This window comes from Mesocricetus auratus, unplaced genomic scaffold, assembly GCF_017639785.1.
Source record: "Mesocricetus auratus isolate SY011 unplaced genomic scaffold, BCM_Maur_2.0 Super-Scaffold_100010, whole genome shotgun sequence".
Lineage (NCBI taxonomy): Eukaryota > Metazoa > Chordata > Mammalia > Rodentia > Cricetidae > Mesocricetus > Mesocricetus auratus.
Genome location: NW_024429194.1, coordinates 6,850,957 through 6,863,584, shown reverse-complemented (window position 1 = coordinate 6,863,584; position 12,628 = coordinate 6,850,957). Strand labels below are relative to the sequence as shown.

Sequence of the window (12,628 nt, the reverse complement as noted above, 5' to 3'; positions counted from 1 at the left end):
GTCTTCCCGAGACAGCGGAACTTGTGCACGTGTGCACTCACAGGGACTGTGGCAGCATGCACGGGGCGGCACAGGCTCGAGCCACACAGGGCGCCACCCTCACTAACAAGTTATTGTGACTGATGCTCTCTGGCAAAAGGAAAACCGGTTTCTCCAGTCAGCGCCAATGGGTATGTCAACCACATTCCAGGGTACCATGCCCAGGGACAGTTGGCAGACACAAAATGCACTCCATGTTGTTTTTGTCGTTCTTGTGGCCTTTTTGTTTTGTCTTAGAAATTTTACCTTATTGGTGGTTTTTTTGAAGCAAGGAGAACATGAAGTTGGGTTGGTAGGGAATCAGGGAAGACCTAGGAGGAGTTGCAAGAGGGAAAATAACATTATCAAAATAAATATATGAAATTTTTTTTTGTCTTTTGAGACAGGGTTTCTTGATGCAGCTTGGCTGTCCTAGAAATCACTTTGTAGACCGGGCTGGTCTCAAACTTACAGAGATTTGCCTGCCTCTACCTCCTAAATGCTGGGTTTAAAGGTATGTGCCACCACTGCCAGGTGTTTTTTTTTTTTTTCTTGTTTGTATGTGAAAAAGTTTTAAATAAAAAAACATTTAAATGTCACTGGTTGTCAATATATTAAGTTGTTCTGCCATTTTGTTCCTTTTTTTGGCTTTTTTTTTTTTTTTTTTTTTGGTTTTTCGAGACAGGGTTTCTCTGTATTGTTTTGGAGGCTGTCCTGGAACTTGCTCTGTAGGCCAGGTTGGCCTCGAACTCACAGAGATCCGCCTGCCTTTGCCTCCCGAGTGCTGGGATTAAAGGCGTGTGCCACCAATGCCCGGCTTGTTCCAAACTTTTTAATGTTTAGAGTCTCCTTAATCATCCAATTTGAGCTTGTATTTAAAACAGGTTTTATGAAATTGTTTGACAAAAAAATTCTTGCAACGTTTTTTCACTCAGCTTATTTTCAACATTTTATTAAGGAAAACATTCAAATGTCAAATATTTCATTAAAATGTTAGTCCATGAAAAATAATCTGCATTTTATTTTTAGCTAATACTCTTAAAGGCATTTGAGAGTTGTTCTTGCATATGTCAAAGTAATTTGAGTACCAACAGAGAGCAGAGTGGTTAAGTGTTATCTAGGTTCTCTACTGTCTACTGAGCTAACCATAAATTGCACCTTTTCTTTTTCTTTGGTTTTTCAAAACAGGGTTTGTGTAGCTGTCTGTCCTGGAACTCGCTCTGTAGACCAGGATAGCCTTGAACTCAAGAGATCTTCGTGTCCCTGCCTCCTAGGATTAAAGGCGTGTGCCATCACACCCAACTGCACGTTTTCTTGAATGCTATAGAAATGGTCAAGCAACCAGAGCAGTTGTGACAAATTAAGAGATGAAGGCATATGATACCTCAAAATCTAATATAAAAACAGTAAAACAAAATATAAAATAAAACAAGCTAGAATGTTTTGATGTTTGAACAGATTGACTTATGTATTATACATTAAAAAGTTATTCTGTCAACATCATATATTGTAGGAATGATGATGACTCTGTACTTAAAAGAATCTGCAGTCAATCTCTCTTCTTTCTCCTGAAGTTTAACTGGATCAACATCCTGGGTTCTTTTCCACGGTCTTAAAAAGCAGGACTAAAAGGATTCAACTCACTACTTTCCCTTCCACAACTGCTGGCGTGGAGCCAGCATTCTCCATCTCTGGTGTAAACCTCCTTACCAGGCTGCTGCCCAAGTCTGACAACTGGCCCTTAATCCCTGAAACCCGTGACAGGGAGAGAACTGATTCACACATACACTTTGTCCTCTGACCTCCACAAATCTGCTGAGGCACATGTCTACATTCATACACACAATATTAATTGTAATAAAAATCCCTATGAGTCATTTGCAACCCTCCAACCGTCAAGTTTCCATTTCAATATTCACGTTTTGTTCAGCAGGATATGCTTAATCCATCCTTTCTCTATTTCCACAGGCACTACCGCAGCCCAGGGTCTTGCCTAGACCAAGCTACATTACCGTCAGAATTATAGGCTAGAATGCACATCTTCTCATCTCAGGGTTTCCCAAAGATGGCAAAAAATATTTTTCAAACTCTTGAAGCATCATCTCACTCCCACAATTTACTACCGACCTAACCCTCACCCTAACCCTAACCCTAACCTTTGGAACAACTCTTACAAAACCAAGGAGGTACAAGGGAGCAGAACAATTGAAAATCAGCTTACAGCTACACACTAACTAGACTCGGGTGCTTTCTCTGACTTCAGTGTATTCTAGTAAGTCTCACCTTTCATTCCTTCTTGCTGTATCTATTGGCCACGCTTGTAGCATGAATAATAAAAGCCCAGAGACAGACAGTGGGTTCAAGCTGAAGATCAGAAAGAATTAGAGTTCTCATCTCTACCAAGGCTGGGCGTGACTGCAGACTGAATACCCTGCACTCCTGTCTCCACTCACCTTATATTCCTCTCTAGAGCTGGGATTGAAGGCAGGTGTCACCACCACCCAGTTTTTATGGCTAACTAGCATGGCTGCTGGGAATTAAAGGTGTGTGCTACCCACCACTACCTGGCCTGGATGGGTGACTAGTGTGGCTAGCTTTGCACGCTCATCTTTTCGCAAGTTTTGTTAGATCATAAACAAAATATCACCACACATACTAGGATGCTATTTTGTTTCCCTACAATGTCCATGCATACTTCTGAAGATTCTAATTATTTACTCATTATTTTCCATAAACACTTCACTAGAACCTATTTTAGATTCATGATTAAGTGCAGGGTCAACATTTATATATAGGAAGACATATACGTATATTTGTGTGTATGCGCACATGCGTGTGTATACACACATACATACATGTACGGATACACAGACAAACATATATTAATCTACTGGGAGGAAGAAGAGGTCACCTGTCCTCAAAATATATGTTATCAGTGTTCACTGTGTAAGTTTACTGGAGTGGTCTGGAAAGTGATATTAACTGCCAGTTATCCTTGAACACGTGGTTGTCACCATTCCTAAAAGTGCATTTGAATACCAGCTATCTAGGATGACTGTCCATTTTCAAGAAGGGCAAGGGGTGGATAGAGTAGTATCCATTCCACAACACCTCTAATGTTCTGTGTATATTCTAATGTATCCTTAAGCATATGTGCGAGCCCACACAGTATGCAACTTCCTATAAACATATAAAAAGCATATATCAAGGTTGGGCAGATGGCTGAGCAGTTACCAGAGGACCAGGGTTAATTTCCTAGCACCCACAGCCACCTGTTAACTCCAGTGCTTGGGGATCTGTCATACTCTTCCAGTCTCCGTGAGCACCTACATGAACTTGGTGTACATACAGACAATCATGCGTGCAGTCATACACATAAATAAGTGTAAAAGATAAAAATTAGGAAAATGTTTGAGAATGTTTTGTATAAGACATTTATAACAGAATTCTCTGCTTAGCATGAAGACACTGAACAAATGTACAAATTGTAAATTTTAGAACTGCATCAAGACATAGGAAAGAGCTCAGAGGCTAAAGTCACTTGCCATCAAGAAGGCTAATAAAAGTTTGAGCCATGGTGAAAGGAGAAAAATCAATTATCATAGGTTGTCCGCTGACCTCTGCAGGCATGCAATGATACACGTGTACCCCTCTCAGTAAATAAGTGTTAAGATAAATTGTGGAGGTAGTTATTTGAAAAACATGGGCAAAGGGCTGGAGAGCTGGCTCAGTGGTTAGATGCCGTGGCTGGTCTTCCAGAAAACCCAGGTTCAATTCCCAGCACCCACGTGGTGGCTCACAGCTGCCTGTAGCTCCAGTTCCAGATGATATGACAGCCCCTTCTGGCCTCCACTGACACCAAACATTCATCTGGGCACAGACATGTGTACAGGCAGAACACCCTAACACACCACATAATACATTTTTAAAAGGAGATTTTGGACAAAAAAAGCATGTAAACAATTTTCTTTTATGTGGAAAGTTTATTGGGGGAAGGTAAGGGAGAGAGGGAGAAGGACAGAGAGAGGGGGAGAGAGAAAGAGAAAGAGAGAGAAGACAGGAGAGAGGAGAGAGAGGGGAGAGAGAAAGGGAGGGAGGGAGAGAGCGAGGGACAGAGAGCTGCTTCCACAGAGAAACTGCAGATGAGACTGTAAGTGGTTTTAGTGCTACACAGAGAGTCAAGGTACACACTAAGTGCTAGAGATTTATTCCCCAAGTTTAACGTGAAAAACCCCACACTAAAGATAATGTTATTTCCTACTCAATTCCAACTAAAACCCTCTTGAAAATTCTCCTTCAACAAATTTTCTTCAACACTGAAATCACTGTGTATACAGAAGTAGATAAAATTTGAATTTGAGATAGTAAACTTTAATTTTTTTAATGTAACTGAAATCATGAAGATGCAGTAAAACAGACTCTGGGAAAAGTCAAAGCCCAGGTAACACACAAATCTATATTATGGGCTATGGTGTGCATGAGAATATACTTTAAAAATGTGTCATTGCTGGGTGGTGGTGTCACATGCCTTTAATACCAGCACTCTAGAGCAAGTTCCAGGACAGGCTCCAAAGCTACAGAGAAACACTTTCAAAAAACCAAAAATAAAAAAGTATGTAGTCTTCCACTAAGGATGGTTTTGTCTGGGTATCTATATGTCAGAGATCAACACTGAAGTGTCTCTTATACTCAACACCTTATTTTTTTAATTAAAAAATAGTGGGGGAGGGGTGTCTGGAGGACAATTCCCAGCATCCACATGGTGGTTCATAATTTTCTGTAACTCCAATTCCAAGGCACTGATGCCTTCACGTGGCCTCCAAGGGCACCAGGAATGCACATGGCTTACAGAGATACAGACACACACACATTTTAAAAGATGGGTTTGTTTACGTCATGGTGCCTGCCTGCATGCATTTTTGTGCATGGCATGCACATAGTGCTAGAGAGGACAGGAGCGGGCATCAGGCCACTGGGACTGGAGTCACAGTGGCTGTGAGCAGCCATGTAGGTGCTGGAATCACACTGAGTCCCCAGAGAAGAGCAGTGCTCTTACCCGTTAGGCTTTCCCACCCGCCCTTCCACCTCACTTTCTGAGGTAAGGTCTCCTAATGAAGCTGGAGCTGACTCGGCTGCACTGCTCAGACAACACAACCTTCCTGTCTGTCACCCCAGCACTGACATTATAGGTTGCACACAAACATGTGCCTCCCTGCAGAGGCCGGGGATTTTAAAAAAGTGGGTGCTGGAGATTAAACTCAGGTCCTCATGTCTGCAAAGGAAGCACTTACCACTAACCTGTCACCCCAGCTCTTCACTGAAGAGTTCTACCTAGTAGTAGGCTCAACAACAGTAGAACCAAGCACAGGGAAAGGTAACACAATTCACTGAGTTTTCACTATGTTTTTTTTTTGCTCAAGGTGTCAAATTTGAACATGATCACTTTGTAATACACGTGATCAAAACAATAAGCATTACAAAAATTAGTGTCTTAGTCACATGTTGACACCTGCATCATTCAACAATGAATTTTTCAAAAGTGATACAGCCATAAGAACACATCTAAAAAGCAAGGAGCTTGGGTACAAATATCTAAATATCACATAAAATTGATAAATAACTGACTTAGGGCTTTAGGAAAGCCACACCTGACTAGCTCAAGTGACTACAAACTAGTTAAGTGAGTAGGTGAATTTTAGTTTTGATCTTGCAATGGTAATCACAACTAAAAAGACTGTAATGCTACATATAAAGCATGGCTGTGAATATCTCACGTGAACATCTACTGTGGTAACATCGAGGTTTTTACTGCTTTGATTTTGAGCTAAGGATTTGCCATGAAACCAAGGCCGACCTAAAGTCCGGGATTCCCTCTGCCCCAGCCCCTCAAGTACTAGGATTACAGGGTACATCATCATTACTTTTTTTAACTTGTGAAACTGTTTATCAAATGCCAATTCTGTGAGTCTGTTTCTTGAACAAGTGAGTATTCATGTGCTGACTCACCTTCCCCAACACTTCCCTGAGGTGAGGAGTTGTTGACTCTCAGGTGTGGAACTTGAGCACAAACGACAAGGAACCCAGGCTTACATCTAGACAGTCTGAGCGCGGTAAGTATGAGCATGTGGTAACGTAGCTGCTTTAAGAGGGGCAGGGAAGACTTGTTTGAGTTACCCCAATGTCAAGCCCTACACCACCAGGTTTGTGAGGGGCCTCTCTCATCCCATCCCATCTCACCCAGCACCTCCTACTCCTGCTTTCCACGGTCTCTTTTTTTTCTGCATAAATATTTAACTGAAATTAAGAATTTTGTTAACATTAGGAATACTTCTAATAAAAAGTCTTTACATTTGGTAAGCCTTCTGGAAATGACGTTGTATACTAACAAGACCGAAGCTTGGGGCTGGAGAAGACAGCTTACAGGTTTAAGAACACTTACTGATCCTTGCAGAAGACTCAAGATAGGTCCCCAACACCAACACTGGATGGTTTACAAATGCTTGAAACTCCAGTCCCACGGCATCAGATGACCCTTACTGCCTGTGTTACGTGGCACGCATACACGCACTCAGGAGCATAGACACAATAAATAAATCTTTTTAAAAGTCCTAAGCTATACTTCAGTGACTGAGTAGTTTCATTCACTTTAAAATACTTATTGTCAATAATGCTACCGTCCAAGAGGACAACATTTGTAACTTAAATTAGACTTGGTTTTATTTCCATTTAATTAAGTAGAGTGAATCTATAACCCTCAGTTGTGCCCACCTACTAGCCCTTCTAAATGACTGACTTATTTCTGTCACTCTGGAAAACCCATACACTCAGAACTTTCTGTACATCCAGCCCGAGGCATTCCCCCTAGTTCTGTGTATACCCTTTGTTTATCAGGAAAAGAAGTCTTCTCCTCATGGACAGTGTGACTAAGTACACAGCTTATTGTAAGTACAGGAGGGGGTACACCTTGTTTTTGTTGTTGGTTTTTCGAGACAGGGTTTCTCTGTATTCTTTTGGAGCCTGTCCTGGAACTCTCTCTGTAGACCAGGCTGGCTTCAAACTCACAGAGATCCTCCTGCCTCTGCCTCCTGAGTGCTGGGAGTAAAAGGGTACGCTACCACCACCCGGTGAGACCTAGTTTTTTGAGGTAGTCTCACTATAAAACCCAGACTGGCTTTGAACCTGACTCTGCTCAGCCTCCCAAGAGCTAGGACTAGAGCTGTCAATCATCACAACTGACATACCACGTCTGCATGTGGGTGTACGTTATGAGTGCAGATGCCTGCAGGTGCCAGAGGTGTTGGATCTGAACACAGGCAGTTGTGAGCTGCCTGGTGTGGGTGCTGGGAACTGAATTAAGGTTCTTGGGAAGAGCAGTGCACACTCTTAACCGCCTAGCCATCTCTGTAGCCCGAACATACAAGTTCTTGATAACATTTTACACAAAATTCCAATAATTTGCCAAATCATTGCTATTGTTCTAGAAATTTTCATGAAAGTTTTATTTTTAGTCTGTTATGTAGTAGGTTTTCTTGTTCTATCCTTAAAACTGTGATGTGCTTGATTGGTTCTCTCTGTGCGTTTCAACTAACCTTTTCTATAAAAAGAACCCCAAGCTGGATGTGGTGGCTTGGACATCCAATTTTAGCACTTAGTAGACAGGGCAGAGAATTGTTAACAAGTTCAAGGCTAGCCTGGGCAAGCGTCTCAAAAAAAAAAAAAAAAACCAATCAGAAAGAAAATTGAGGAGGAAGAGGGGAGGAAAAGTAAGGATGGGATGAACGAATGAATGATCACAGAAAGCATGTCTCTGTAATCCTAGCACTTGTGAGGCAGGTCAGTAGGTTCAGGGCCACCCTGTGCTACAGGACCTTGTTCTCACACACACACACACACACACACACACACACACACACACACACACACGCACGCACGCACCAAAATTAATATTTTTAAGAAAAACAGGCTACATTTTAGAAAACAATTCCTGATATCTTTCACATCCAATGAGAACTGTAGCTTAGAAACAGAAAGTCAGTGTGCCCCACTCTCCCCATAGACATATTCCAGGGTAGCCTCGGACATGTGGTGTATTCCAGGTTAGCCTCCAATTTCCCTTCTCCGTCCAGCTCTTGAAGCTGGGCTTACAGGTATGCACCATACCTGCTTTTATACATTGCTAAGAATCCCACTCAGGCTTCATGCATTCTAGACAAGCACCCCAGAAACTCAGCTACATGCCAGGCCTTCATGTGCTCTCTTTTAAATTTGTATTTCAAAATCTCAATTCTCCAAAACAAATACTGTTTATTACTACGTAGGAGAAAAGAAGTCACATGTATTTGGAAACGTGCTTATCAGATGGTAATTTACTTTCTCACTTTATTTCTGTAATAAAAGTTCTGCTAAGGGAGTGACCCTGAGAGCTGTCTAAAAGCACAGTGTGCACGGGAAGTTGATGAAGACCGAGCACAGCCTGTCCTTGCCAGGTCCACAAAAGAGGGCCACAGCCCGGCCCATACCCCTCTGCTAATCATCACCAACTCCTTTCTGCCAGACGCTAACAGAAAAACTGACTCTATTAAAAACGCTACCTTTCTGTATCTGAAAATAGGACAAATATTGCAACAAAAAATCTGGTGTCACTAAAGGAAATTGACAAAAATCACCCCGGTCAGATACTCCATTATGAATACATACATTACATGGAGGTCCTTCTACCATGACTGAGAAAGCCATTTTTCTTTGGATGAGATGAAATTGATTAACTTGAGTTTATTTAAGTGTGTGTACAAATAATCAATATTTTTAAATGAATGGTCTTTATTAAGGGTTCTGCTCAAAGCTATGTTGAGAGTTTTAATTTCAAATATTCAGTACCAGCTCACTGCTATAATTATGTGACAGACTCACTTTAAGGACTTACACGATACTAAGTTGCAAGCTATCCAAAGCACATTGAAACTACAACTAGAATTTCTCATTTATGTGTGATAAGCAAATTAAAGATAGAATGTTATTTGTTTTAAGAGTTTCTCTTTTAAAATAAATAACTAAATTATTGGAGGAGCACGCTTCCGGAGGTCTGAGGACAACTTGAGGGAATTAGTTGTTCCTTCCATCTTGTGGGCTCCAGGGACTGAACTCAGGTTATCAGGGTTGGCCATCAATGTCTTACCTGCTGAATCATTTCACAAGCCTGAAACCATCCTAATTTTTCTTTTCTTTCTTTTTTTTGAGATGGGGCTTCATTATGTAGCCTTGGTCCATTGGGTAACTGGCTACTCTAACATGTTATTCATCTAGTACTAAAGAATGAAATTTTGCAATGTTAGGTAATTTAGGCATTCATTCTTTGTTGACCCCTTACTTAAAACCTCATATGTATTTTTTCCATTAACAAGTATTTCACCTAGAACTAAAAATTCTTAGGCTTTGAGCCTGGGCTGATGCATACTTCACCTATATAAATACATAACAGAATGTGTAATGATTTGAAGTACTGACTTTAAAAAGAACTAAATAGATATTGTTTAAAACATTGGTAAGAGCAAACTGATCTTCATATAAGAAAGTTACAGTTCATATAAAAGTTACAGTTCAAGTATGTTTATATCACACATGTTAAAAAAAGGAGATGACACAAAATGGAAAATACCATCAAGGGATATCTTAAATTTTGGTTACTAGCCGGGCAGTGGTGGCGCACACCTTTAATCCCAGCACTCGGGAGGCAGAAGCAGGCGGATCTCTGTGAGTTCGAGGCCAGGCTGGACTGACAGCCTCCAAAACAATACAGAGAAATCCTGTTTCATAAAACCAAAAACAAACAAACAAACAAAAATTGGTTACTAACTTGTCATGAAATGATGTTATCTATAGTGATGTGTGCTCACTCAGCCTTCTTTCTGTACATGAGATTCCTAAGTAGCTATTTTCACTAAGCACCAGTGTTACAAAGATATGTCAAAAACAAACACTAACACGGTGCTTGCCTGCTCAACATCCTTGAAGTAAATGAGGTCAAGAATACTAACAGTCTTGGCTTCATAAAATCAAGTTATCAGGGGGAACAAATGGATTTCCTCTTTTATAAAAGGTCTAACCCTTTCTGCATCTTAAATATACTGAAGCTATTACAACATGCTACTTGGAAAGAACAAAAATACTATTTACATTTTAACTTCATGTTAGGAAAATCTTTAATTCTAGTATTATCAACAGGAAAATGCCTTTAATTTTTACACGTTATCTTATGTCTATGGCTGTCTCGCCTACACGTCTGTGCAGTGTGTGCACCCACCGGGTACCCAGAGGCCGGACAGCGGCACCGGGCACCTGGGGCTGGAGCCACACGAAGTTTTGGGCCTTCATCTGGTGCTGGGAATCAAACTCGGGTTCTGTGGAAGACAGCCGCACTCTTAACCGATGAGCAATCCTCCAGGTCCCAAATACCTTTATTCTATAAAATGTGGTCCATATCAAGTCTAATGCTAATGATCAAATATGTTGTATAATATCTGGACACTCTAAAAACAACATAAAGAACTTCTTTCTATAGCTGTTACATTCCTAATCTAGCTCTGAGATTTCCCAAAATCATGTTTCTACATGATTCTATATATGTTAACATCATATAGCCCATTTCATAAAAAATTCTGGTATATTTTGACTTAAATATTGACTTATTTTGATCTGTTGATTAGCTATTATAAATCTATAAGTATGCACCAATATTTTTAAATAGCTACTAAAATATAGAACTAAGGAAAATAGTCTCATAAATTATGACAACATTTTAAGCACAATAGTAAAATGTACTATTTTAACACTGAGAGATTATTACAAATACTGGACATTTTTTGTGTTTCATGACACAAATGCATCCAGTAATCACTAGGGAAAACAATGCATCACTCTCCTTTCAAAGGGCTTATGACCTCGCAGATGACTCTAAAAGTAGTTTACGAGGACAGTGCACTTCTCTGGTTAAACTCAAAAGTACAGATAGTTATGTTTGGAGCACCTACTTTAAAAAGGCCAGAGGGAGACATGGGAAGGTGGATAGCTCTTTTAACAGTGACGGGCACTCCTTAAATGAAAAGGCTGGAGTACAGCGAGGCTATTAGCAAAATGTCTAGTCAGGAACTAGTGAGTGTTGGAGAGAATGGAGTGGGCACTATGTGATTCACTTCCCCATTATTCTAATTACAATTCAAGAGCAAGGTCTGGCTGAGTATGACTGAATTCTCAGCATGATGAGAAGAAAATTATTTATAGCAAGTATTATTATTGGATAGTATCTTGAAAGGGGAGAAAGGATTTTTGCACTTAAGATAACAATGAGTAAGATTAGGAAATAGGCCAGGAGTGGTGGCCACACCTTTAATCCTAGCATTGGGAGAGAGGCAGGTAGGTTTCTGTGAGTTCAGGCCCAGCCTGGTCTACAAAGCAAATTCGGAGTCAGCCAGGAGATCCTATCTAGAAACAAAACAAAACAAACCAGAAAAGGTAGATATGAGGATGGGGTTACACAACTAAAAATTATGCAAATTTAAGTATCACACACTTATATCCAAATAAGTTGTGTTAACCAAGACATGTACTCCTGCAGTGTTACCATAAATACCTGATCAATATGATTTAAAACTGCCAAAGTATAGTAGTTTACACAGAGACCAGTCTGCTGGTTATATTGCTCATTATAAAATAGGATCTTGCACCAAGTGGAAATCAGTTAATGACACAATTACATCACTAAACAGACACTGTTTCTGTCGGCTGACATTCTTCATAGCATTTTCTCTTGTGATGGAAGAAACAGTACATTAAATGACATTTTGGCATGGGCTCCTTATCTGAGGGCTGGTCGACTGGTATTAACAGCAAATAGTTTATAGGACAGCTACTTTGAGCAGAACTGACATAAAACACAGTATTTTGTGGAATAAATTGCATTTGAAATGCTACATATATGACACTGCTACTCCAAGTTTATTAAGGTGTGAAATTCGCAGGCTTGTTTGTACTTTAATTTTGTAACACTAGAAGTGGATCTGTTACAGGGATGGCATTTCTGAGGGATAACGATGCTGTGGGACTTTCACATACAAACATCTATGGGCAGTTAAATTAATTCTTCATTAAATAATGCATTCTGGATTTTGATTGGTTGAAGATTGATAATGGTAAGTTTAACAAGGACCTCGTGTAAGTTAAAGAATAAAACTTGGGTTATTTTCACCAGTCTTCAGCAACTCCAAAATCTTTGTATGATACTTACTGACAATTTTTGCATCATTCCTTGAAGCACTTTGATCAAGCAATAATTCAGGCACATTCACCATGTGGAAAATAAATATTCTGAAAAATCAATACATAGCTGATGAACACACGAAATAGCACTAGTGAAAAATAAAAAAGGTTCTAGAAGATTTTTCCTACTCTAATTATTTGAAAAATTTGTCACAGCACTTTGTTCTTTGGAAGGTTTATTAATAAAAGCTGTCTTTTAAAATTACTGTTTCTTGAAGAAACAAAATTAAAGAGTTCACAGCAACAATAGAACATAGCATATAAAACGTTCTACTTTTCAAAAAATTTTCTTACTTTC

General features: G+C 39.9%; 1 protein-coding gene across 6 annotated transcripts in view; it reads right to left on the bottom strand.

The window, feature by feature from the left end:
* Positions 1 to 12,628, bottom strand: part of Ankrd12 (ankyrin repeat domain 12) — a 91,129-nt gene that overhangs the window by 27,249 nt on the left and 51,252 nt on the right. Inside the window, exon 9 of one of the 6 annotated variants that reach the window (XM_040752920.1) lies at positions 12,299 to 12,378. The exons of the other annotated variants lie outside the window; for them this stretch is intronic. Within the exon in view, the coding sequence (XP_040608854.1) occupies positions 12,356 to 12,378 (23 nt within the window). The 3' untranslated portion in view covers positions 12,299 to 12,355. The remainder of the gene's footprint in view (positions 1 to 12,298; positions 12,379 to 12,628) is intronic. 6 annotated transcript variants of the gene reach the window in all.